The sequence below is a fragment of the Dendrobates tinctorius genome, unplaced genomic scaffold (genome assembly GCF_039654945.1).
Source record: "Dendrobates tinctorius isolate UK_male_01 unplaced genomic scaffold, ASM3965494v1 ptg000162l, whole genome shotgun sequence".
NCBI lineage: Eukaryota > Metazoa > Chordata > Amphibia > Anura > Dendrobatidae > Dendrobates > Dendrobates tinctorius.
In genome coordinates, this window is record NW_027361829.1 from 13,166,860 (window position 1) to 13,194,094 (window position 27,235).

At 43.9% G+C, this 27,235-nt stretch overlaps 1 protein-coding gene across 2 annotated transcripts in view; it reads right to left on the bottom strand.

Moving 5' to 3' along the window:
• Positions 1-27,235, bottom strand: part of RECK (reversion inducing cysteine rich protein with kazal motifs) — a 675,429-nt gene that overhangs the window by 138,373 nt on the left and 509,821 nt on the right. For both annotated transcript variants that reach the window (XM_073549858.1, XM_073549859.1), the window contains exon 15: positions 7,255-7,377. In XM_073549858.1, coding sequence (XP_073405959.1) covers positions 7,255-7,377 — 123 coding nt within the window. The remainder of the gene's footprint in view (positions 1-7,254; positions 7,378-27,235) is intronic.

Below are 27,235 nucleotides of genomic sequence, written 5' to 3' on the forward strand. Positions count from 1 at the left end.
TAAATTTAGCTATCTATAATAATCAGAAATGACACAGGGAAAAAGTATTGAACACGCTTACTGAAATTTATATAATACCAACAAAAAACGAGCAACTAAAAATCCCTTATAGAGAGACAAACCCTCTAAGGTAAATCAGAAAACCAACATGAGGACACAGAGTGCAAAAGAAGTCTCATAAACCATCACATTTTATTTCGATATACTTAAAAAATGAAATATATATAATCAGACATAAGTAAGATGCAGAGTATTGCTAAAAAGGGTGATGTCAGTACATACGTACAAAAATTTTTTTTTTAAGACAGAAATATATATATATATGACAATATATGAATAGCTGGGTCTAAAAACAAGAGCCCCTAAAAGTACACCCCAGTCAAGGACAATTGCTATGACTATTGCTAAATCCATTTCAGCTGAGAAAAAAGATCAAGTAAAGTACTTCCATCAAGCTGGTATGTAGATATTTAGGGGTAAAGTACAAATGTGCTTGTCCACCAGTCCCAATGCACGTTTCACCCAAGGCTTTGTCAGGGGGCGTTTGACGTGTTTTGTGCATATGTACTGGCATCACCCTTTTTAGGAACACTCTGCTTGCATTTTATTAATGTCTGATTATATATATTTCATTTTTTAAGAATATTGAAATAAAATGTGATGTTTTATGAGACCTGTTTTGCACTCTGTGTCCTCATGTTGGTTTTCTGAAATTTATTTAGTACTTTATACAAAAACCTTTGTTGATGATGAAAGCTTCAAGAGGTCTCCTGTATGGAGAAACTAGTTGCTTGCTTTGCTCAGGTGTCATTTTGGCCTATTTTTCCACACACTCTTCAAATCTTGAAGATTCCATTGGCATCTTTTATGAACTCTGGGCTTTAGGTCCCTCCATAAATGTTCTATTGGATTCAAGTCAGATGATTGGCTGGGTCATTTTAGCAGCTTTACTTTCTTTCGCTGAAACAAATCATTGTCTTGCTGAAATGTCCGCCCTTGTTTCATCGTCATCATCATGGTAGATGGTAGCAGATTGTCATGCTCGCCATGTCTGTTATGTCCGCCATGTCTGTTTTGCCTCATGACCCTGGAGCGGTGTGCACGCGCATCTCATGTCTGCTTTCCTGCTTGTTCCCTAGAGCAGTGTGCACACTCACCTCATGTCTGCTGAGCTGCAAGATGCCTGCATTTCTGCTTTGCCTTCTGTGATCTTCTCGTCATGTCTAGAATCCCTGATCATGTGTCTTTCATAAGATCCTGCACTGTCTGGTTCTGCAATCATCTTGTCATGTCTGAAGCCTTGATCATGTGACGTTTCCTAAGATCCTGCACTGTCTGGTTCTGTGATCACCTCGTCATGTCTGAAACCCTGATCATGTGATTGCGCTCTGTGATCCTGGAGCATCTGAACTAGGAAGTTCTCCCCTGGTCCTGACCTGGAAGAGGAGGTGCTATGCCCTATATTAGACCGCCCCTTCCTATGCTCAGGGCCTGAGTATTGTGTGGTGTCCCTGCATGGCTGCTTGGTCTGTGGGGCGCTCCCTCTATTCTGTGCCCTTGCACTCTGCTCTGTCGTGCATCTCTGCACATGCTCCGTGCTCGTACTCCGTCTCTTGTCCCGTGCCTTGTCTTATGTTTGTCCATTGTGCCATGTTCGTCCTTGTCCTGCTTGGACTTGTAGTCCTTCTGTTATTCTCTGCCTTGCCTGTTTTCGCTATGCCTTGTTTCGTAACTTGCCTTGCTCCTCCCTATGGTCTCAGTCTTTGCTTGCTCTGCCTCGCTCTCTCCTATGGTGCTCTGTAGTGCTCCCTGGCACACGCACCATCCCTCTTTTCTTTCCTTTGTGCTCTTTTCCATGTCTAGTCCCAAGGCCCTGCCTTGGCCCGGCTCTGGGCTTCGGCCTACGCTCCGCTGCTAGACTCTTTCCTATTATGCTCTCTTGCATGTTTCTAGGCTAGTCCCAAGGCTCTCCCTTGGCCCGGCTCTGGGCTTCGGCCTACGCTCCGCTGCTAGCTCTGTTCTTGCTCTGACCTGATTCCGTGTTTCTGCCTATGCTTCCGTTCCTGGTTCTGTACTCTGCTTAAGCTCTGCCTTGTTTCTCGTCTTGTCTTCCCTTGATCTGTTTCTTCATGTGCCCTCTGCATACGCCTGGCCTTCCTAGCCTCCTGTTTGTGCCTCAGCCGTGCCCGCCCTAGCCGTGCCCGCCTGCTTGTGCCTCAGCCGTGCTCGTCGGTCAGTGACAGCTGTGTCGCCTGCCATGCCTCAGTCGGGTTTGCTGGAGTCTTGCCCGTCTGTCAGTGCCGCAGCCCGATCAGCTAGCCAGTGCCCCAGCCGTGCCCTCTGTGCTCCCTTGCACTTCACGCTGTTTCCGCACTGTGCTCTGCGTGCTCTCTAAAGCACGCGCAGGCCCTCGCCTGCCCATGGCATACCTCCCCGTGCTTCTGTAAAAGTACGCGCAGGCTTTGCCATGTCCCCTGTCGTGCCCTCTTGCACGCACAGGCCCTAACCCTGTCCTGGAACCCTGACCCTGACGTGCCTCCCTGCACACGCAGGACTCTGCCTCGCCTGACCCTGGCGTGCCCCTTTGCACGCGCAGGACTCTGTCTAGTATCTTCTGCCTTGGCGTGTCTCTACACACGCACTCTGTCTTACCTTGTGCTTTGGCGTGTCTCCAAGCACGCACCCTGCCTTGAACCCTGGCGTGTCTCCAAGCACGCACCCTGCCTTGAACCCTGGTGTGTATCCAAGCACGCACCCTGCCTTGAACCCTGGCGTGGCTCCAAGCACGCACCCTGCCTTGAACCCTGGCGTGGCTCCAAGCACGCACCCTGCCTTGAACCCTGGCGTGTCTCCAAGCACGCACCCTGCCTTGAACCCTGGCGTGTCTCCAAGCACGCACCCTGCCTTGAACCCTGGCGTGTCTCCAAGCACGCACCCTGCCTTGAACCCTGGTGTTGCTCCAAGCACGCACCCTGCCTTGAACCTTGGCTTGCCTGCCGGATTTCCGTAACCTGCCGACCGTTGCCAGAGGTCCGGAACCAGATGACTGCGGCCTGATGTCCGGAGCTGATGTCCGCAGCCTGATGCCTGGACCCTGTCGGTCGTTGCCAGTAGTCTGGAGTCCGATGCCATTGCACCCCGTCTTGGATCCTGGCGTGTCCTAGCATGCATCCCTTCTAGGAACTCTTGTGTGATCCCTATCACGTATCTTGTCCTGGACCCTGGTATGTTTTCATGCACGTGTTATGCCTGGAACACTTGGCGTGCCCTTGCACGCATCCTGACGTGATTCCCTGTTATTCCTTGCACCTGAATAAAGTGTGAATCCACGTTTGAGGAAGAAACTGTGTGACTTTGCTTTGTTTGGTATCCTGTCCGTCCTGTTGTCAGACACTCAATAGTGTCTCCTTGAGCCGGCCGTCTGGTCCAGCTGCCGTGGTGGCTCACCCCCTTGGTCTTGCCCCTGACACTCCCTGTACAGGGGGTGGGGTCTCACTAGGTCAGCTCGTCCTAGGTGGGTGGGTGCCATGGCCCAGAGGGTCCACTCTAAAAAGGAAAATGGGCTCAGCAGGAGCTGAGTCCGTCACACAGATTTTTTATCAAGAATGTCATGGTACATTTGTTCATTCATCCTTTCTTCCATTATATGAAGTTTGTCAGTGCCATGTGCTGAAAAACAGCCCCATACCATAATGTTCCCACCTCCAAACTTCACTGTTAAGTATGGTGTTTTTGAGGTGATTTGCAGTGCCTTTTGGCTTCAAAACATTGTGTTTATTATAGCATCCAAGAGTGTTCAATTTTGGTCTGATCTGACCAGACTATATTCTCACAGTATTTCACATGCTTGTCTAAATGTTATAGAGCAAACACTAAATGCGCTTTAACATGCTTTTTGTTCAGAAATGGAGAGCATGCATACAGACCATGGAGGTTGGGTGCATCACTTATAGTTTTCTAATCCTTCTGATTCCAGGTCTTTCTGTAGTTCTCCACAGGTGGTCCTTTTCTCTTCAATAACTTTTCTGATAATTCTTTTCACACCTCTGGTGAAATGATGTTCTTTACACTTCTGGATTATAGCTTCAACAGCATTCACTGGAACCTTCAGTAGTTTAAAAATTCTTCTGTAACCAATGTCATCAGTATATTTTGCAGCAATAAGGTTAATCGTCATATTGTCACAGCTTTTGTCACCAGGCCCAGCCGTATTCATGGCACAAGGTGGTCAGACCTCAGCTGCTAATAAGAAACATTTTAGAGGCCAAAGCTTTGGAGTTGGGGACAAGGTATGATTGTCCACAAAAAAATTAAGCTTAATATTCCTTCTGATAAGCTGGGTCTCAGATTTTTTGGTACTATTGAGATAATCAAGGTCATTAACCATCCATCTTTTAAGATACCCAATGTATTTTATAAGTTCCTCCTCAAGCCATATCGTTCCCCGGCTCATCAAGTCAGAAATCATTTCCGCCTGTTCTAGTTAAAGGAAACTTAGAGTATGAAGTGGAGATAATTTGAGATTCTTGTATGGTAAGAGGGTCTGTACAATGTCTGGTGCAATGGAGGTATTATGGCCTAGAAGAGAGATCCTAGGTCTCAGCGAGTAATATTAGCACCAAAAATCGGATCTAAAAGTTTCATCTTTGGTTTCCTAATAAGCCTAGTTCTAAGGGTCAATAGGTGTCACGTGCCCCGTCCTGAGTGACGCGGCCAGAAGGCCGGTAACTGATACAACAGGACGCGGCACGTGTAATTGTCCTATGTGACACGGCCCGCAGGCCGCTAACTAATACAATAAGACAAAGGGAATAGGGAAAACCTGGGTAACAATAACAATGGTGGCCCTGAGATAGGGAATGGGGACGTGGAGACCTCCTGCACTCCCCTGAGTCAGTGTCTCTACACTCCTAGCAATCCCTAGGCCGGTTCCGCACCGGGCGACGATCAGGAACCTCAAAACCCTGACTCGCCCTGCACCTAAACCCTCACTAGGGAATTGGTCGGTGCAGAAACTAATCCCACCACTGCACTAAACACACATAAGGAAAAGTGACAAAACAGGGGAACACCACTTAGCTTTGCTCTGTTGCTTACGCTCCCAGCAACAGAGCCCACCACCTGCGTGCATCTTTTCCTCCACCGTGTCCGACATCTGGGTGCACTGTCCAGAAGCGGACCTTCTCAGCATCATAGTGCAGCCTTGGAGCAAACAGAGTCCACACCTGCGTGCAGCTGTCCAGAAACAGAGTCCCGCTAATGAGTCCAGCTTTTCTGCCAAAAAGTCCAGCATGCTTGAGTCCAGCTCTCAGCAACAACGTCCAGCATTTTGAGTGCAGATCTACACCATAGCCGCCACTCCACCAATCCATGCTCGAACACCTTGCCGACACCATAACTGCGACTCCACCACGCCATGCCAGCCCTCCTTGCAGACACCATAGCTGACACTCCCGGACTCTCACTGAGCTGCCCGTGACTCTCCTTTAGCTCCATCCTTCACCCAGGCTTGCTTGCAAATGAATACGTTATCACCAACAGTGATTAACACACCTGATACTCTCTTATAGAGCACTCACTCCTGTAACATAATTACGTGCACAAACTAAGGTAACCAGAGTGCAATGACCCTAATGGCCACCGGGGGGAAAACTACAACTGAAATCACCACAGTGCAATGACCCAAATGGCCACCGGGGGGCAAAACCACCTTTGGCACACAGCCAAGGGGAAAAAAAAGGTTACCTTGTGCATTTAACCAGTCAGATCCGACTTGGATCGTGACAATAGGCCACTCATAATAGGGGGTTACTGTCACATCTCCACAAGAACCTGCTACTGCGACTTCTGCTTATATCGCCAGGCGCCACCACATTTACTCTGTGGGTGACGCTGGTGATATAAATGTCAGAACCAGATGCTCCTGATGGCGGGAGCAACTAAGGTTTCAGTGGCTAGGACCTGTAGTGTCATCAGTCTGCCAGTGTGGGCTTGTGTGCTTCCAGCAGAAGTTATAAGCGCTCTTCTCCGGTCAATTGGAGAGCACCACACCCTACTAAGGAATCCAGCTTGCTGCTGAAAGCTGCCAGATATAGCTTAGTGTTTCCCTGGCTAGGTGTGTGGCTTCTGCTCCTATTTAATTTAGCATATCCCTTTTTTGACCCCTGCTTGTTTCTGACTATTCTTGCTGATCCTGATATTGTCCTTGATGTGACCTCTTGGCCCTACTGTAAAACCAAATCCCAGTACAGTGGTTAAAATGTATTGGGATTTCTCTGGAGTCTGCCAGATGGAGTGACTTGAGCCAAGTCTGTCCGAGGCAGCATTTTGAGACTTTTTTTTTTTCCTCCAATCTCATGAATACTAGAAGTTGAGTGCCAAGTTATTTTCATTATCTATGGTTTGATTGACATCTGGTAGGAATTTCAAATCAATAGCACCATTAGAAATATATTTACTAGAAAATTGGTGACATGTTTAATACATATTTCACCCGCTGCATATTCCAAAGAGCAAACCCAAATCAAAAGAGGGAACAACCGTAACTAAACCATAACACAGATGCATGAATATTATTTTGCTATTAGGGGGGTTGTTTGAAGGGTGGCCGGGATAACTTAACCAGACCTGACTCCTGCAAGAATTTAAGTTATCTACAAATCAGACAGGCAACATCCCCCCTCAATAAACATTCATCAAAACTTAAACCAGTTGAGAAGTCTTTTAGTGTTTTCAAGTCAGTAGATATACTTACAGGAATTTCAAGTTATTTGATTTTCACTACTTCTATATTTCTTATTGTTGCCTATTCTGTTTGGTACGGATAGGGTACATGCCCACGATCAGAAAGTAGCAGCACTTTGGAGGCAGTGTATCTTCGCTGTGTCCAAAGCACTGAGTTCTAATTAAGACGCTAAATCTGCCTGTGTTCACTGAACAATGTGGATTTACCGCATTCAATACATACCTATTGTGTAATTTCTGTTGTGGAGACAGAAATTAACATGCTGCAGCTCATAAAACTGCGCCATAGGTGAGTTTAAAATAGAAGCACAGTAGGCATGGGATTTCTATAAAATTCCATCCACTGTGCTTGTATTGTAGAACTGTGCTTGTTTTGGATGCAGTGCATGTGAGCTGCATCCAAACCGCTACTATTCCTGATCATGGGCACGTACACTTAGGTGTTTATTAACTGCTTGTGTCTCCTTTTATATTTGTTGTTTAACAGCAAAAAGTAACTTAAGATCTTACCAGTAAACATGTTGCGATCAGTGTCAGAGCTGAGTTCATTTATACACTGACGTTTAGAGCATTGGACTTTACCAGCAACACATGAACAGCTATTACAGGCAACTTTGAAGAATGTCCCATGATCTATTAAATAAGAGTTATACATTGAATCAATCAATATGCTTATGACTATACAAGGTATTTAACGGGTTAATGTTTATCTCATGACAATCTCTTCATCAAGCGCAGAGGAAAGCAAGGAACAGTAACTCAAATGTCATAACACATGTTACCTCTGCCGGCGCCTCTGCATGTTTCCCCTCCTCCTACCATGCGGGGGACACCAGCTTAGTCAATGCTCCAGCTGCAGCAGCGTCCTCCTTCCTTGTGTGTGGTGCACAATGATCCCGGTAGCGCACTCCCCTGCTCTTAAAGGGGCAAAGCATGCACATGGTAAAATGACCCCAGCTATCAGTTTGGAGGCTTTTAGTTAAAGTTATCACCTGCAAGGTGTCGCCCACCCAATAGCTGGTAGTTATCTTGTATAATAGGCACCCTTCTCCAATAAGGAGGTTGCTGAGCAACCCCTATAGTTAGTCTTAGGCTAGTTTCACACTAGCATTCAGGAGGACTGCAGATGGCAGCCACGTCCTAATTTCTTCCTCCATGAAGTGCCGCCCAAGCTCACCTACTGCCACATGCGTCCAGCATTTCCCTGCGTACCTATCTTTAACATTGGGTACGCAGGGACATGCATTTCCGTGCGGTCGCCACACACGTCAAATCGCTACATGCGGATGCATCCACATACAACACATATCCCTGTGTACCCAATTTTAACCCCTTTACCCCCAAGGGTGGTTTGCACGTTCATGACCGGGCCAATTTTTACAATTCTGACCACTGTCCCTTTATGAGGTAATAACTCTGGAACGCTTCCATGGATCCTGGTGATTCTGACATTTTCTTGTGACATATTGTACTTCATGTTAGTGGTAACATTTCATTCAAATAACTTGAGTTTATTTGTGAAAAAAAACGGTAATTTGGTGAAAATTATGAAAATTTTGCAATTTCCAACTTTGAATTTTTATGCCCTTAAATCACAGAGATATGGCACACAAAAAAACTTAATAAGTAACATTTCACATACAGGGGTTGGACAAAATAATGGAAACACCTAACGTTTTGGCATCATAATCTTCGAACATGTTATAAACATGCAAACCGTGACACATGGTAATGTTTTGTAGTTGATAATTTGTGTTATGTGATATGTGTATGTAAATTAGCTGTTTGTTTTGCAGAATTTTAAGAACATTGATGAAAACCTGATACCAATGGCAGACCTCTTGGATTTTCAACGAGGCCAAATTGTTGGTGCTCGTATGGAAGGCGCTAGTGTAACAGAAAGTGCCCGAATGCTTGGCGTGTCAAGAGGTACTATCTCCAAAGTAATGACTGCGTTTGAAAGAGAAGGAAAAACGTCCGCAGCAAAGCACAGGTCCGGCCGAAAGTCGAAGTTGACTGAGAGAGACTGTCGGACTCTAAAACGAATTGTGAGAGAGGATCGCAAGACCACAGCTCCGAAAATCACTGCTGAGCTCAATGAACACCTACAGAACCCAGTTTCCACAAAAAATGTTCATCGGGAGCTGCACAAATCTGGATTCCACGGAAGAACTGCAATTCGAAAACCACTGCTCTCAATGACTGTTTACTAGCGTTTAGAGTGGTGTAGAAACCTCCAGAATAGGTCCCTCGAGCAGTGGAAACATGTGATATTCTCAGACGAATCAACGTTTACCCTATTTCCGACCTCCGGCCGAGTGTACTTTTGGAGACAGACGAAAAAAGCATTCCATCCAGACTGCCTTCTCCCAACCGTAAAACATGGCAGAGGTTCTGTGATGATCTGGGGTGCTATTTTGTGGAGATCCACCGGGCCAATGATATCCCTTCATGGAAGAATTAACAGCCGCGATTATTTAGGCATTTTGGGTGACCAAGTGCATCCTATGGTTAAAGCACTGTTCCCCTCCATCCTATGGTTAAAGCAATAAAAAAGAAGAAAAAATGGTTGGTTCAAAAGATAAGCTGCTATACTGTACAGGCTCTCAGCAACGGATAAATGACAGGAGCTCTTGCCAACAATAATTGCAAAAAAGAGATAAATCCAGCGAGCCAAGTTTGAAGTACCTAAAAAATCTTTTCCTTTATTTCAAACGTAGATTAAAAATATTTATCCATAGCAGCATATTATAGATATAGGCAGAAATAGGAAAAATTACTGCTGTAAAGCGCACGGCAAGACGCGTTTCGGCTAGACCTTTATCATTGCCATAATACACATTGCTATTTTTCTGGGATATAAGAAGGAAAAGATCCTAAGATAGGTGGCGCTATAGTTGATTAAGCGTTAATAGATCACACTTGTGGGCATCCACCTATAAGATTAACTATTTAAAAACAAGTGTTAACCCTAACAAAAGCTAATACGCTAGCAGTAATTTTTCCATATATTTTACAAATATTTTACAATACATGATATAACAGAATATATATACAGAGATTTTATTCTCATGTTATCCTCCACAATACTTCTATAATATAATTTTCGCTCAAAAAAGTATATTTATAAACTTAGGACAGAGCAGGTTGTAATTATTAACATAAGAATCATAATTTTAGGATTTTTAATAAATTCTAATTAGATCTTGTCTATTGTTTAAGCCAATTGGCATCCTAGTTTCCAAAGTAAAAATCCAAGCAGATTCTCTGTTAAATAGTTTACGTTTTCTATCGCCCCCTCTGGTAGATCGTGTTACTAACTCTATTGCTTTAAACCTGAAACTATCAAAATTGCCAGAATGATATTGTGAAAAATGCCTGGAGACCGCTGATGGAAAGCTGGAGGGATTAATAGCATCAGAAATGTGTCTTCTAATTCTTTTCCTCAATTTTCCCGTTGTACAACCTATGTACTGTTTACAACATGATGTACAGTCAATCAAATATACTACATAGGTGGAATTACAGATCAAAAAACTGTTAATAGAATATTCTTTGTTGCTATGGAATGAGGAAAATTTGTTGATTTTATGTGCATATTGACAACAAGTACATCTCTTATTTCCACATTTGAAAAACCCCTTTAATTTCATCCAGGTGTCACTGGTTTCCAGCGAGGAATTCAAATACAGACTCGGCGATAGTTTATCCTGCAAAGTAGGTGCTTTTTTTGCTACATAAGTGATTTGGTTTTCTGCAATAATTTGTTTTAGTTTTGGATCCTGGCTTAACACTGGAATATATTTCTTTATAATGGAAACTATGTTGTTATACTGAAGACTATATGGAGTAGAGAAAACATTTTTTTTATTATTTGGAAATTGTGTTTTTTTTGTTGTTTTTTTTTATTTATTATTAAGTCCTTTCTATCAATATCCTTGACTATTTTAGTTGCTCGCTGTAACATCCAATTTGGATATCCTCTATTTTTTAGTCTCATATTAACTAATTCCTGTGCATTTTTATATGTTTTTGGATCAGTCGAGTTTCTTTTATACCTTATAAGCTCTCCTATGGGGATATTTTTTATCACATGTTGAGGATGGCAAGAATCAGCTGCCAGTAATGTATTTTTGGCAGTGCTTTTGCGGTAGGGGCTAATAAAGATTTTTTTATTATCATTTTCATCTAGACCTGCTGTTAATGTGACATCTAGAAAATTCACTGAATTTTTATTCCAAAAATGTGTAAAGGCTAAGTTGAAATCATTCACATTAATGCTGTTTATAAAACTGGAGGCTTCCTCCTGTGTTCCTTTCCATATAATGACCAAGTCATCTATATAACGCCCTGTCCACACCAGGCTTTTAGAAAAAGGATTGGAGTCAGCATATAGGACCAATTCCTCCCATCTGGCCATAACTAAATTTGCCAGAGACGGGGAGAACTTGGCCCCCATGTTGACTCCAGTCTTCTGCAGGAAAAATCTGCTGTTAAAAAAAAATAATTGTGACTAAGTAAAAACCTTACTGCCATTACCAAAAAATCCTTGATTTCTATAGCATAATTACTAAATGTTTCTAAGTGATAAATTAAGGAATCTATGGCCACCCCATGAGGGATCGATGGATATAATGAAACTACATCACTTGTAATCCAGGAGTATTGATCATCCCATACAAAATTTTCCATCATGGTAGCTAAAGCTTTGGTATCTCTGATGTAACTAGGGATTTCTTTCACCAGAGGCTGTAAGTAGTGATCCACCCATTCTCCTAATCTCTCTCCCAAAGATCCAATACCTGCCACTATAGGGCGTAGTGGAGGTGGAAATACATCCTTATGGACCTTAGGGAGGGAATGGTAAATAGGAACAATTGGACAGGTGACATGTAAATAGTCAAATAACCTCTGTGTTAGAGCCCCATTGAATAAGCCCTCCTCTAGCAATGCTTTAAGCTCCCCATTAAATTCAATAGTAGGATCATAGAATATTTCTTGATAAGCATGAGAATTCTCAAGGTCTAATAAATTCAACTTTTCATACAATCCTGCATTAAGAATAACTACTCCTCCCCCTTTGTCAGCCTCACGTACTAACAGATCTTTATTACTTATTAAATCCTTTAAAGCCATTCTTTCTTTTGTAGATAAATTATTTCTATTTATAGGGTTATTTCTAATTTCTTTATCCAGCTCTATAAGTTCACTTTCCACCAGCTCCTGGAAAGAATCCAGGACTGGTGGACGTGACTTCAGGGGATAAAATTGAGGATTTTTTGTATGAAAGGTTGAATTCAGATCTATATAACTATCTATGCTTTCACATTGTAGTTTTTTTTGCAGACAAAAGTGTTTTTTGTTCTTCATAGGACAACATGATATCTTCATCTATAATAGGCATATCATCATATAACTTTGTAACATTATCATCAGAAAAATGACATTTAATGGTAAAATTGCGTGCCAATTTGTTAACATCTAACAAGGTTTTATACAAATCAAAGTTATATGTCGGACAATAGCCTAGTCCTCTAGATAACAAGGAAATTTGATCTTCCGTTAGTATATAACTAGAGAGGTTCCATATAGGAACCTCTAATACCTCCGATTTTTGTTCCTTTGCGGATTTCTTCTTGCTGGCACTATGGTGTTCCCGCCCGCCTCTTTTCCTCCGTTTTTTGAAACCTTTCTAGAAAAATAGCAATGTGTATTATGGCAATGATAAAGGTCTAGCCGAAACGCGTCTTGCCGTGCGCTTTACAGCAGTAATTTTTCCTATTTCTGCCTATATCTATAATATGCTGCTATGGATAAATATTTTTAATCTACGTTTGAAATAAAGAAAAAGATTTTTTAGGTACTTCAAACTTGCCTCACTGGATTTATCTCCTTTTTGCAATTATGGTTAAAGCACTGTTCCCGGAGGGGAATGCCATCTTTCAGGATGATAATGCACCAATTCATATAGCTAGAATCGTTAAAGCATGGCACGAGGAACATTGTAATGCAGTTGAGCATCTCATCTGGCCCCCACAATCCCCAGACCTCAACATTATTGATCGTTTATGGCCGATTTTAGAGATTCAAGTTAGACGTCGATTTCCGCCGCCATCGTCGCTCAAAGAACTGGAGGGTGTTTTATCTGAAGAATGGGCTACAATTCCTTTGGAAACAATTCACACCTTGTATGAATCCACACCTCGGATAATTGAGGCTGTAATCGCCACAAAAGGTGGACCTACACCATATTAAACTAACTTTTGTTGATGTTTCCAGGTATTTCCATTATTATGTTCAACCCCTGTATGTTTACTTTATATCAGCACAATTTTGGAACCAAAATTTTTTTTGTTAGGAAGTTATAAGGGTTAAAAGTTGACCAGCGATTTCTCATTTTTGCAACACCATTTTATTTTTACGGACCACATTACATTTGAAGTCACTTTGAGGGGTCTATATGATGAAAATACCAAAAAGTGACACCATTCTAAAAATTGCACCCCTCAAGGTGCTCAAAACCACATTCAAGAAGTTTATTAACCCTTCGGGTGCTTCACAGGAAATTTTTGAATGTTTAAAAAATAAATGAACATTTAACTTTTTCACAAAAAAATTAATTCAGGTCCAATTTTTTTTATTTTACCAAGGGTAACAGGAGAAATTGTACTGCAAAAGTTATTGTGCAATTTGTCCTGAGTACGCTGATACCTGATATGTGGGGAGGAACCACTGTTTAGGCACATGGCAGAGCTCAGAAGGGAAGGAGTGCCGTTTGACTTTTTCAATGCAAAATTGGCTAGAATTCAGATCGGACGCCATGTTACGTTTGGAGAGACCCTGATGTGCCTAAACAGTGGAAACCCCCCACAAGTGACCCCATTTTGGAAATTAGACCCCCCAAGGAACTTATCTAGATATGTGGTGAGAACTTTGAACCTTCAAGGGCTTCACAGAAGTTTATAACGCACAGCCGTACAATTAAAAAATCATATTTTTTCCACAAAAATGATCTTTTCACCCCAATTTTTATTTTCCCAAGAGTAATAGGACCCCAAAAGTTATTGTGCAATTTGTCCTGAGTATGCTGATAGCCATTATGTGGGTGTAAACGACTATTTGGGCGCATGGCAGAGCTCGGAAGGGAAGCAGTGCCATTTGACTTTTATGGCTGGAATTGGGATTGGACGCCATGCTGCGTTTGGAAAGCCCCTGATGTGCCTAAACAGTAGAAACCCCCCACAAATTACACCATTTTGGAAACTAGACCCCCCCAAGGAACTTATCTAGATGTGTGGTGAGCACTTTGAACCCCCAAGGGTTTCACAGAAGTTTATAATGTAGAGCCGTACAATTAAAAAATCATATTTTTTCCACAAAAATGATCTTTTCACCCCCAATTTTTTTTTCCCAAGGGTAACAGGACCCCAAAAGTAATTGAGTAATTTGTCCTGAGTACGCTGATACCCCACATGTGGGGGTAAACCACTATTTGGGTGCATGGCAGAGCTCGGAAGGGAAGCAGCGCAATTTGACTTTTTGGCTGGAATTGAGATCGAACACCATGCCGCGTTTGGAAAGCCCCTGATGTGCCTAAAGAGTGGAAATGCCCCACAAATGACACCATTTTGGAAACTAGACCCCCCAAGGAACTTATCTAGATGTGTGGTGAGCACTTTGAACCCCCAAGGGCTTCACAGAAGTTTATAACGCCCGGGAGTGAAAATAAAAAAATCATATTTTTTCCACAAACATGATATTTTAGTACCCAATTTTTTTATTTTCCAAGGGTAACAGGAGAAATTGGACGCCAAAAGTTGTTGTCCAATTTGTCCTGAGTATGCTGATATCCCATATGTGGGAGAAAACTACTGTATGGGCACACGGGGCTAGGAAGGGAAGTAGTGACGTTTTGTAATGAAGACTTTGATGGAATGGTCTGCGGGTGTCATGTCGCATTTGGAGAGCCTCTGATGTGCCTAAACTGTTGAAATCCCCCACAAGTGACTCCATTTTGGAAACTAGACCCCCAAGGAACTTATCTAGATGTGTGGGGAGCACTTTGAACCCCCAAGTGCTTCACAGAAATTTATAATGTAGAGCCATACAAAATAAAGAAAATCATATTTTTTTCCACAAAAATGATATTTTTGCCCCCAATTTTTTATTTTCTCAAGGGTAACAGGAGAAATTGGACCCCAAAAGTTGTTGTGCAGTTCATGCTGAGTAGACTGATACCCCATATATGGGTGTAAACCACTGTTTGGGCACATGGCAAAGCTTGGAAGGGACGGAGCACCGTTTGACTTTTTCAACGCAGAACTGGCTGGAATTGAGATCAGATGCCATGTTGCGTTTGGAGAGAACCTGATGGAGAGAACAGTGGAAACCCCCCAATTCTAGCTCAAACCCTAACCCCAACACACCTGTAGCCCTAATCTCAGCCCCAGCCCTAGCCCTAACGCTAACCCTAGCCCTAACTCTAACCTTAGCCCTAGCCCTAAGGCTAATGGGAAAATGGAAATAAATACATTATTTTAATCTTATTATTTTTCCCTAACTAAGGGGGTGATAAAGGGGGGTTTGATTTACTATTTTTAGTGGGTTTTTATGTTTGGCAGCTGTCATATGCTAAAAGATGCTTTTTATTGTAAAAATAGTTTTTGCATCACCACATTTTGAGAGCTATAATTTTTCCATATTTTTACCCACCAAGTCATGTGAGGTCTTATTTTTTGCAGGATAGTGACACTTTTATTGGTACCATTTTCGGGCACGTGACATTTTTTGATCTCTTTTTATTCCGATTTTTGGGACGCAGAATGAACAAAAACCAGCATTTCATGAATTTCTTTTGGGGGATGTGCTTACACCATTCCGCATGTGGTAAAATTGATAAAGCGGTTTTATTCTCCGGGTCAGTATGATTACAGCGATACCTCATTTATGTGGGGTTTTTTATGTTTTGGCGCTTTTATGCAATGAAAACAATTTTATATAAAAAATAATTATTTTTGCATCACTTTATTCTGCGAGCTATAATTTTTTCGTTGATGACACTGTGTGGTGGCTCATTTTTTGTGGGACAAGATGACGTTTTCAGCGGTACCATGGTTATTTATATCCATCTTTTTGATTGCGCGTTATTGCACTTTTTCTTCTGCGGTATGATGATAAAGCATTGTTTTTTGCTTTGTTTTTTATTTTTATTTTTAAGTGGTTCGCTAAAGGGGTTAACTAGTGGGACAGTTTTATAGGGCAGGTCGTTACGTATGCGGCGATACTAAATATGTGTACTTTTATTGTTTCTTTTTTTTATTTCCCAAAAATTTATTAGGGAATATTTTTTTTTTACTTAGTGATTTTTTTTATAAATTATTTTTACACTTTTTTTTTTCATTTCATTTTATTGTCCCAGGGGGGACATCACTGTCATGTGTCAGATCGCTGATCTGACAGTTTGGACAGCACTCTGTGTCAGATCAGCGATCTGACAGGCGCTGCTGCAGGCTTCTTCGTGCCTGCTCTCTGCAGGCACTGAGGAAGTACCTCCCTGCAGGCCCCGGAGGCCCCCATGGCTATCTTGGATCTGGGGGCCTGCAGGGAAGGAGGCCCCCAGAGCAGCACACTGGGGGTCTCAGGGAAGCATGGAGGGAGCCCCCTCCCCACCGATGCTTCCCTAATCCCCCGGTACACCACGATCATGTTTGATCGCAGTGTGTCAGGGGTTAACATGCTGGGAGTGGTACATGACCACCCCTGACACATAGTGCCGGGTGTCAGCTGTGATAATTAGCTGATACCTGGCCGCGATCACTGAGACGTACTATCCCGTCCCCGGTCATAGGGGCCCGGGCACCGTGGATGGGATAGTACATCTCATGTCAGAAAGGGATTAATGGATGGTGAAATGTTATTTTCCTATAATTCTGTGCCTTTTTTTTCTCCACACATTTTATTCATTGTGGCCAAACAGTTCTATTTTAACCTTATCGCTACACAGGACTGGTTTCCAAAATGCATCAGGCTTATTTAGATGTTCTTTTGCATACTTCTGATGCTGAATGTTATGGGGCAGACACAGGAGAGGTTTATTTCTGATGACTTTTCCATGAAGGCCATATTTGTGCCGGTGTCTTTAAACAGTAGAACAATGTACCACAACTCCAGAGTCTGATAAATCCTGCTGAAAGTTTTTTCGCAGTCAAGCAGGGATTCCGATTTGATACTATAGCAATTCAACGAGCAGCTCTCACTGAAATTTCGCTTGGTATTCCAGACCTAATCTTGACCTCCACTGTTAACTGCCATTTCGCAATTACATTTCGAACTGAGGAAAGGGCAATTTGAAAATGCTTTGTTATCTTCTTATAGACTTCTCCTGCTTTGTGGGCCTGCATGACATTTTCATTTTCAGAGTGCTAGGCAACTGCTTTGAAGAACCCGTGTCAGTTGTTTTTTTGGCACAAGGGTAGAGGAGGATAGAAATTTGGCAAAAACTTAATTTTTTTGCTCTTTTTTTTTTTTTTTAAACCAGTTATTTTTATTTAGGTTTCAAAAGATTTTAAACAATAAACAGTGGATATCAATATACATGTAACAATTCACATATCTTGTAGTAATACAATCAAAGCCATCCCCCCCTCCCCCCTCCCCCAATACTCCTTATGCCGGGTATACTTGAGAGTCTTAGCAATCATATCACCGCCATCCAGGCGGACCATATTTTTTCGAAAGTGCTTTCACCATGCCTTCGCCTGTAAATGCTTTCCTCTAAATGCATTACCGTACGTGTCTGAGCAATAAATTCCCTCCTAGTGGGGGGTTCCGAATCCTTCCATTTTCGTGCTACTAGTTTGCGTGCCACATACAGCAACCTCGCTATTGCCACTTTGTAATGTTCTGAGACAGGTATCCCATCCACCTCCCCCAAAACACACAGCACTGGATTCCTGTCGAGCGTACATGCATAAGCTCTCTCAATTTTGTTGATAACGACCAGCCAGTATGCCACCAGCCGCGGACACGACCATAACATATGTAACAGTCCGGCCTGGTCTGTGCCACATCTAGGGCAGCTAGAGTCTCCCCTCAAGCCCACCTTGAATAGGACCAGCGGTGTTTTGTATGTTCTATGTATTACATATAATTGCGAGAGCCGTGCCTGCTCGCTTAGAGAGATCTTCGGGACATATTCAAGTATAGTCTCCCATTGTTCTGTTGTGAGGGTACCCACCTCCCTCTCCCATTTACTCTTTGCAGTGAGGTGATTGTCCCCCAGATAGGAGTGTAGTAGATCATGATATATGCTCGATATAACTCCCCTCGTCCCTCCTTTCATACACACAAATTCTAGTACAATGTCGCCCTGAACCGTCATGGCTCCCAATCTACACTGTGCCCTCCAAGCATGTCGAAGCATATAATATTGAAACCCCCATACCGAAGGCAAATCAAATTCCTCTCTCAATGTCTCAAAGGTCTTCAGGTCCGTTCCACTCTGCAGCTGGCACACATATCTTACTCCTTTCGCCTTCCAATTGCCCATTTGACGCAGCTTATTAAGTTCCGGCAGATGCTCATTGTCCCACACCGGTGAGTACCTAGTCAGCTCATCCACCCCTCTGATCCTTTTAATGGTATCCCATACCTTCTGAATCATGCCTATGGTAGGATATGGTGCTCCCAGTTTCTTAAAGGTACCATCCTCTAGACCCTGGATAAGTGGGCATCTCCCCGTCACATGTACCAGCACCCGGTGAGCTGCTCCTCCACAATCGAGCTCTCTCCATCCCCTGACATGCTGGCCCTGTACTGCCAAGAAATAGACCCATGGATTTGGTGCGGCCAGTCCTCCCTCTTCCTTTCCTTTTTTGCAGAGTTCCAAATTTAATCCGTGCCTGCTTCTTGCCCCATATCAAGGATCTGAAGATAGAATCAATGCCCCGAAACCGTTTTTTTGGTAGCCATATCGGCGAATTGTGCAAAACGTACATTAGTTGTGGCATAAGGACCATCTCAATCAGGTTAGTTCTACCCGTTACCGTTAAAGCCAATTTGCACCATGCACCTATTTTCCCTTTAAATTTCTCTAGCAGAGGAACCAAATTCAGATCCGTGAATCGGGACAGTGGAAGAGCTACCCATATCCCTAGGTATTTAAACTGTGAAACTAGCTGGAGTTGTTTCCCCCTCTCATCTATCTCCTCCGCTTCTATTGCTCTATCCACAGCCATGACATAAGACTTGTGCCAATTTATCTCCAGTCCCGAAATGCTCCCAAATTGTTTAATTACATCCATCGCGCACCCCAGTGTCTCTCCTGCACTTTCCAAAAACAACAGGATGTCGTCGGCATACAATGATATTTTTTCTTCCAGCTTCCCAAATTTAAATCCGACCACTCCCCTCTCAGCTCTAATCTTGGCCGCCAGGGGCTCCACTGCCACCGCGAACAATAGCGGGGACAGCGGACACCCCTGCCTTGTGCCCCTATGCAAGTCAAACATCTCGGACTGTTCTCCATTCACCTTAACTACCGCCTTTGGGGATGAGTACAATAACTTCACCCAGGCCATGAACGCGGGGCCGAATCCCATCAGTTCCATGATTTTCCATAAGTATTGCCATTCCACGCTATCAAATGCTTTCCTAGCATCCAATGACATCACTATTCTCCTGCCACCATTATCAGCAGGCAGTTGCATATTAAGAAATAATCTTCTTAAGTTAACAGCCGTGGAGCGGTTAGGCATAAAGCCCGACTGGTCCTCGTGTATAATGGTATGCGCAACCCCGATGAGCCGGGTGGCCAGGATCTTAGCGAGTATTTTGACATCCGTTGTCAACAACGAAATGGGCCTGTACGACTCCGCATCCATGGGATCTTTTCCCTCCTTCGGCAGAACCACTATCACTGCTTCCTCCATTGATCTCGGCAGTGCCCCCATCACTAAAGCCTCATCAAACACAGATTTCAATTTCGGAGCCAGCAGTTCCACTAACTCCCTGTACACCTCCCCAGGTAGACCATCAGCTCCCGGTGATTTGTTATTGGGCATAGACAGTATTGCACATTCCACCTCCTTCACACTCACAGGTTCTTCCAACCTCAACCTATCTTCCTCAGACAATTTAGGTAGTGAAATGCCTTCCAAAAATTTCTCCACATCCCCCTCTGTGTCCCGTGCTCTCGAAGTGTACAGTGCCATGTAATATGCCTTGAAGACCTCCAGTATGTCCTTTGTGTCTGTCAGAGTCGCCCCTGTTTGATCTCTCAGTTTATACACCCTGGAAGACTCCCTTTGTGCCGCAGATATCACCGCCAACAAGTGAACTACTCTCTCTCCTTCTTCAAAGAATTGAGCTTGCTGAAATGCCCTTTTCCTCTCAGCTTGCATCATGTGCAGTTTATCAACTGCCTCCTGAGCCAATTTTAGTCTATTGTGAGCTTCACTCGGCGCCAAAATCATGTCTGCCTCCGCTCTTGTCAGGTCATCCTTTATTTGTTGATCTGCCAATTTAGTTTTGGTCTTACACCTCGCAATCTCACTTATAAAAAGTCCCCTCATAAATGCCTTCATGGCATCCCATACCGTTGTGGCCTCAGTACTCCCTTCGTTCATTTGGAAGAAGTGCTCTAGCTCTTTGGTTATGCCACCCATGTCCACCACTTTAAGCCACGTCGGGTGTAGACGCCAACCTCCCCTCTGACCCCGAGCAGATCTCACCAGAAGCGTGACCACCATAGGACCATGATCCGAGAGAGTCCTCTGTAGGTATTCCACCTCCCCCACCATCCCGTCCATAGCGGTATCCCCCAAAGCCAGGTCTATCCTTGACAGTGTTCCATGTGTTGCCGAATGACATGAAAAAGTCCTCTTACCCTCATTTCGTACTCTCCACAGATCTACCAGCCCAAGTTCCCCTACATACTTGCCAAAGGCAGTCATCCTATCCTGTCCTGTCCAGCTTCCGTACCTGCCGGTCGTACTTTATCCCAAAAATCATTCATAGTGTTATTAACATCTCCCATAATCAACAATGGAGTCTCCCCCCATCTGCCCGTCAGTTCCAGTACTGCTTGTAGTTTCTTTTTAGAGTAAGGTGGAGGGATATATAAAGCCACTAAAATCATTTTGTGTCCGAACAATCTGCAAGCAATCCATACATACTGCCCTTCACTGTCTACATGCACTTCCAGCTCTTCATAATGTGTGTTTTTGTGTATTAGGACTGACACCCCCCTGGAGTACGAGGAATAAGTAGAATGATATGTCTTTAGCATCCAGGCTCTTGACAACCAGTGCATAGTGTCTCTAGTGAGATGTGTCTCCTGCAAGCACGCGATCATAGGTTCACAGGATTTGATATGATTCAGAACAGCCGCCCTCTTAACCTTATCAGATATACCACGTACATTCCAACTTAACATCCGAACAGTACGGTTACTCATTGTGCATAAGAAAGAACAATCCATCATCATCAAGTAACATCATTACATTGTGGTCCCAATCATACCCGGTCAAACAGCATGAAAACCCCCATCTCCCTACAAATCCACCCCACCCACCTCCCCCCATCCCTCTCCGCTTCCCCTCCCCCCACCCTTCCCCTTTTGCACTTGTCACTCTCTCCCCAACGTGAGAGTGGGAGCTCAAAGAACCTGAGCAACTTCTCAGTATTTCGCACTTCAACATGCGTCATGTCCTCCTCCATCATTGGCAGCCTCTCCGCCATATTGTCAACAGTATGCATAGTCCCGAACCATTAGTCAAACAATTAACCATAATACGTAGATCCCAGTGGGGAGTTCTCCCCCTCCTCTGCGCTCCTATTTCGCAGAGAAAAGCAGCGCCACAACCCTGTCCAGTGATCAGTCTAGCAGGGTCATGTGGTCATATTGCCATTATCTTCTCTCAATTTGCTCCGGTTGCGCTCCAACCACGAAGCAGCCTCAACCGGTGACGGGAAAAAAATGACCTTTCCAAAAGCTTCCACTCTTAATTTAGCAGGATAAATTGTAGAGTATTTCAAATGCAAAGAGCGGAGCTGTTTCTTCACTTCGCCATACCGCAGTCGCAACTTTTGCACCTCGGCTGAGTAATCCGGGTATATTTAGATTCGTTTGCCCTCCAGGTTAAGATCTGTCAACTTTGCAGCCTTTCGTAAGATAGTGTCCCTGTCTCTGCAATTCAGGATTCTGGCTAGCATCGTGCGAGGTCCATCTCCCGGCACTGGGGTTCTCATGGGTACGCGATGGGCACGCTCCACCGCAAACACTCTCGACAAGTTATCAGCACCAAACTTGTCCAGCAGCCAGGTTTCAATAAAGGTTGTGGGGTCAGCACCCTCAGCTCTCTCAGGGATGCCCACAATGCGCAAATTGTTCCTACGTGACCGGTTCTCCAGGTCATCATTTTTATTGGCTACTACCGTGATCCTCTGAGTGTGCTGTTGTTGTGTCTTTTGCACTGAGGTTAAGTGATCTTCTGTTACACCAACTCTGTCCTCCACCTCAGTTAATCTGGCTGTAACTTTCTGCATAGATGTTTTTATGCCTCCCATTTCTTCTTTCTTTTTTTTTTTTTGCTCTTTAATCAGAGAGTTATGTCACACAAAATAGTTCATAAAAAACATTTTCCACAAGTCTACTTTACATTAGCACAATTTTATAATCAATGTTTAGTTAGGAATTTATAAGGGTTAAAAGTTGACCTGCGATCTCTCGTTTTTTCAACAAAATTCATAAAACTATTTTTTTAGGCACCACATTAATTTTAAAGTGACTTTGAGGGGTCTATATGACAGAAAATACCAAAAAATGACACCATTCTGAAAATTCTACCCCTCAAGGTCCTCAAAACCACAATCAAGAAGTTTACTAACCCTTCAGGTAATTTACAGGAATTTTTAGAATATGAAAGTAAAAAAATGAACATTTAACTCTTGTTCACAAATATTTTATTTTAGATCCAATTTTTTTTTCACAAGGGTAACAGAAAAAATGGACCCAAAATTTGTTTTGTCTGTTTGTTGTCTGTTTGGGAACATGGCATGGAAGGGAAGGAGCGCCATTTGACTTTTTCAATGCAAAATTTGCTGGAATAATTAGCGGACATCATGTCGTATTTGGAGAACATCTGATGTGTCTAAACAGTAGAAACCCCCACAAGTAACACTATTTTGTACACTACACCCCTCAGGGAACGTATCTAGATGTGTGGTGAGCACCTTGAACCCCCTGGTGCTTCATAGAAGTTTATAACATTGAGCTGTGAAAATAAAACAAAAAATCACATTTTTTTCACACAAAAAAGTTTTTTAGCACCAGATTTTGCATTTTTATAAGAGTAACAGGAGAAATTGCACCATACAATTTGTAAGCCAATACCCAATATGTAGAGGAAAACTAATGTTTGGGAATGCACGAGAGCCTGGAAGACAAGGAGAACCATTTGATTTTTTGAATGCAAAATTTGCTGCAATAATTAGCGGATGCCATGTTGCATGTGGAGTGCCCCTGATGTGCCTGAACAGTGGAAACAGCCCACAAGTGCCAATTTTGGAAACTAGACCCCTCAAGGAACTTATCTAGATGTGTGGCAAACATCTTGAACCCCCATGTGCTTCAGCGAAGTTTATAACCCTGAGCCATAAAAATGAAAAAATCTCATTTCTCCCACCCAAATTTTTTTTTTAGTCCAACATTTTTCATTCTCACAAGGTAACAAGAGAAAATAGACCCCAATATTTGTTGTGCAATTTCTCCTGAGTACGCCGATACCCCAATATGTACAGAAAAACTACTGTTTTGGAACACAGGTTTTAATGGAATGATCTATAGGTGTTATGTCACGTATGGAAAGCCACCGATATGCCTAATCAGTGGAAACCCCAAACAAGTGAGCCCATTTTAGAAAGTAGACCCCTAAAGGAATGTATCTAGATGTGTGGCAAACACCTTGAAACCCCAGGTTGTTCGCTGAAGTTTATAACCTAGAGCCGTGAAAAAAAAAATCAAATTTTTCCCCAAAAAATGTTATTTCAGACTCAAATATTTTATTTTCACAAAGGTAACAGGAGAAAATGGAACCCAAAAATTGCAACTTCTCCTAAGTACGCTGATACTTTATATGTGGTGTATGATAGCACTCAATAAGTGCATTGGGGGACACTCGCTTGGCACGGGATTAATGTAGACAGGCACGGTTTTGCACATAAAACAGTCTATTTTGGTTTATTTTACACTGCATAAACCACACGGTAGGCCCTGTTGCACGTCACAGGCTGACCATTGTCCATAGTACTTCATAACATACGGCTTTAACTTGCAGTCTCTAAACACGCTGGACTTCTCGCTGTCCAGTTACCGTGGGAGATGGCATGCCGAACAGTTCAGTAACCTCCACGGAACCTCACGAGCACCAACAGTTATTTCTCCATGTCTGGGGATACCTAGCAGGAACAGGAACTCCTGCTGCAGATGCCGACTCTTACTTAGTCTTCTCTCCCAGGGAAGCTGCCTTACCGGGATCACCGTCCTTGTGACCAGGGCACTCCTGACAGTCCAGATCCGCAGAAGGAATGGTAGCTTCCCCAATGTAGGGCTGTCACAGACTCTGCTCACACATGGCCTCTCTGGGTGCTATTCAAGACGTTCGTCCCCTCCTGGGACCGTCCAACACACAGGCCTCACCGGGTGCTATTCAGGATGTCCGTCCCCTCCTGGGACCATCCAACATACAGGCCTCACCGGGTGCTATTCAGGGATCCGATCCTACTCCCAGGATCTCCCAACACACTGGCCTCACCAGATCCAGGGCCTCAGCATGTGCTCTTCAGGGATCCAATCCTACTCTCAGGATCTTCCAGCACAGACCTTACAGGACCTTGCACCATGAACTGTTATGAATGGGTCACCGAGGAGGATAGTAGGCCCAGGCTAAGCCACAGAAAACCAGAGAGGTTGGTAACTAAGCGGATTGCAGACCCCTGATCCTGTCCAAACAACTAGCAGTAGCTGTGGAGCGTACCTACGATGATTCTAGATGCCTCGGCACAGCCGGAGAGCTAACTAAGCCTTAAGACCTGAGAACAGACAGGGTGGAGGTGTTGGTTTGCTCCTTTCATCACAATGTGCTTTCCAGGTCATCCCCCCGGTTCCCTCACTTACATTTCCTTCCTTTGAAGTCCACGCCGTCAGACTCTTTAAGCCCTTCTCCTTACGAGTGGCGGTTGTTTATCGCCCTCCAGGCTCCTCCCGCCAGTTTCTAGACCACTTCACCACCTGGCTTACTCACCTTCTATCCTGTGACATCCCCACCCTCATCATGGGAGACTTTAACATCCCCATAAATGATCCGCTCTCCCAGTCTGCCTCTCATCTTCTTTCTCTAACTTCTTCATTCGGCCTCTCACAGTTTACTAATTCTCCTACACATGAGGACGGGAATACTCTGGACCTGGTTTTCTCCCGTCCCGGCTCGCTGCACGACTTTACTAACTCACCTCTCCCGCTCTCGGACCACAACCTTCTTTCCTTCTCTGTCAAGAATTGTCTCCTCACCCGGGACACCCCAGTAACCACCAGAGGAAGTCCAGAAAGAGAACTCACAACCCCTCTGTCAATCTGACCTCCCTCAGCAATCACCAGAGGGAAGCCAGAGAGAGAATTCACAACACTAAACCATTCAGGTACACACACTCTGCCCATGTGACCCACCTCAGGCACATTACATGGTACATAACCACACCCACAGCTGAGGTATAGATCACATGGTCATGACTACACTGCAGGTCCTTTTTACCCACATAGCCACACACACACAGGCTTTACTTTGGGCGTTCAGACACACGCCCCTGGGTGGGTTTGTAGAAGACTGGTCCCACCCATCTCACCAAGTCACCTGGAAACCTCCCCAATGTTAAGCAAAACCATCAGCAGTATATCATGCTGATTAAAACACGTTCCGGCTTCCATCACAGGGCACCCACCCCTGTGATACATATCAGCCATTTACCACGCTGTCGCTCACCATTTCCCCATCAAAATAAAGGAAATGCCTGCATGCATGTCCTGGGAAGCCCATACAGCGCCCCCTAGCTGTCACAGGGGTCACTGCATCACAGTGGTCAAAATCTACTTTTGTGGCTGTAGGAATTGCACTCACTCAGCTGCCATTGCGGTATTACTGGAATGTCCAAGCAAGTTTATTTAAATGGCATAAACTGCTCCGGGTAGAAAAACAAATTAACAGCCTTTTCCAGCACAAGGTAGCAAGCAGAAAAAAAAATACACAGCCCATGTATTACTGTGGGTCCGCCTGCACATGTCAGCATCTTTAGCACACAGACAATGGAGGTCTTCACACCTCCAGCCACAGACACTGAATAAAGCAATTGGCCTCCAATTCAGCAAAACACGTCACTGGGGTGGGGATATGTGAGCGGTCATTCCCACCAATCTCTTAAGACCACTCGTAAAACCCAGCCCTGGAGCGGCCCCAAACAGTCCTCTCAGCACTATATGTGATGGAGCACACTTTTGAGCTCACATCAACGCAGCAAATAGCCGCAATGACCCATATCTCCCCTCAAGGACTTGTCCGGTGGCCATCTTACAAGGCACAGTGCAAAGTTCAGAAAGGAAGAAGCGCCATATTGGAGTTAAGATTCGGCTGGAATGGTTTGAGGCTGCACTATCACATTGGCAGAGCCCCTGAGGTGCGAAAACAGCACAACCACCCTTAAGGGACACCTGTTGTGAACACTTTTGACCTGGCTTCTGAGTTTGGGCTCCCTCTGCTGGTTGCTGCTGGTAATGGAGCTTGTCTGGCTGACAGAAGTCAATCACCTGAGGAGGATGATTGGAGGTCAGGTGTTACAGACTGGAGAGATTTAAGTGAGCAACCTTCCCTCAGTTGTTACCGGTGATTTAGTTTTCTTCCTGAGCATTTTGGAAGTCTGCTTGCCTCCTGCTTTGTCCTGCATCTTTCAGATAAGTTATTTGTCTGCTTGAATCTTTTTGCATTTGATCAATTTTTTTGCTTTTCTCTGATTTCTGCTTTGCTGGTGTGAGTTCAGCCTTGTTCCCTGCTGGGACCTGTGCTAGACTCTGTTCCATATGCCACAGCTCATGTCAGTCTTTTCAGTATTTCTAATCCCCTGTTATATCAGTATCTTTTGTTTTGCGTCCAGTTCACACCAGAGTTCTGATTTAGTGGTGGAGAGGTCGTGTGGCCTCAGTATTTTTGCATATCAGACGTGTTGGATTTTTTCTAAGGGTTTTTTGCATGATTGTATCCTTTCTTGTCCTGTTCTATCTATACAGTTTGGGACGCATCATTTGCTTAGTGTATTTTCTGCCTGTGTTTTGTGCCTCATCTTGTCTCACTGGCAATATATGTTCTGGGGCTATCTATTCCTTTGGGGTTCTACTCCAGGGCAGTTTAGCTTTCCCCTTTCTCTCTTTAGGCTTAGTTAATTCTTT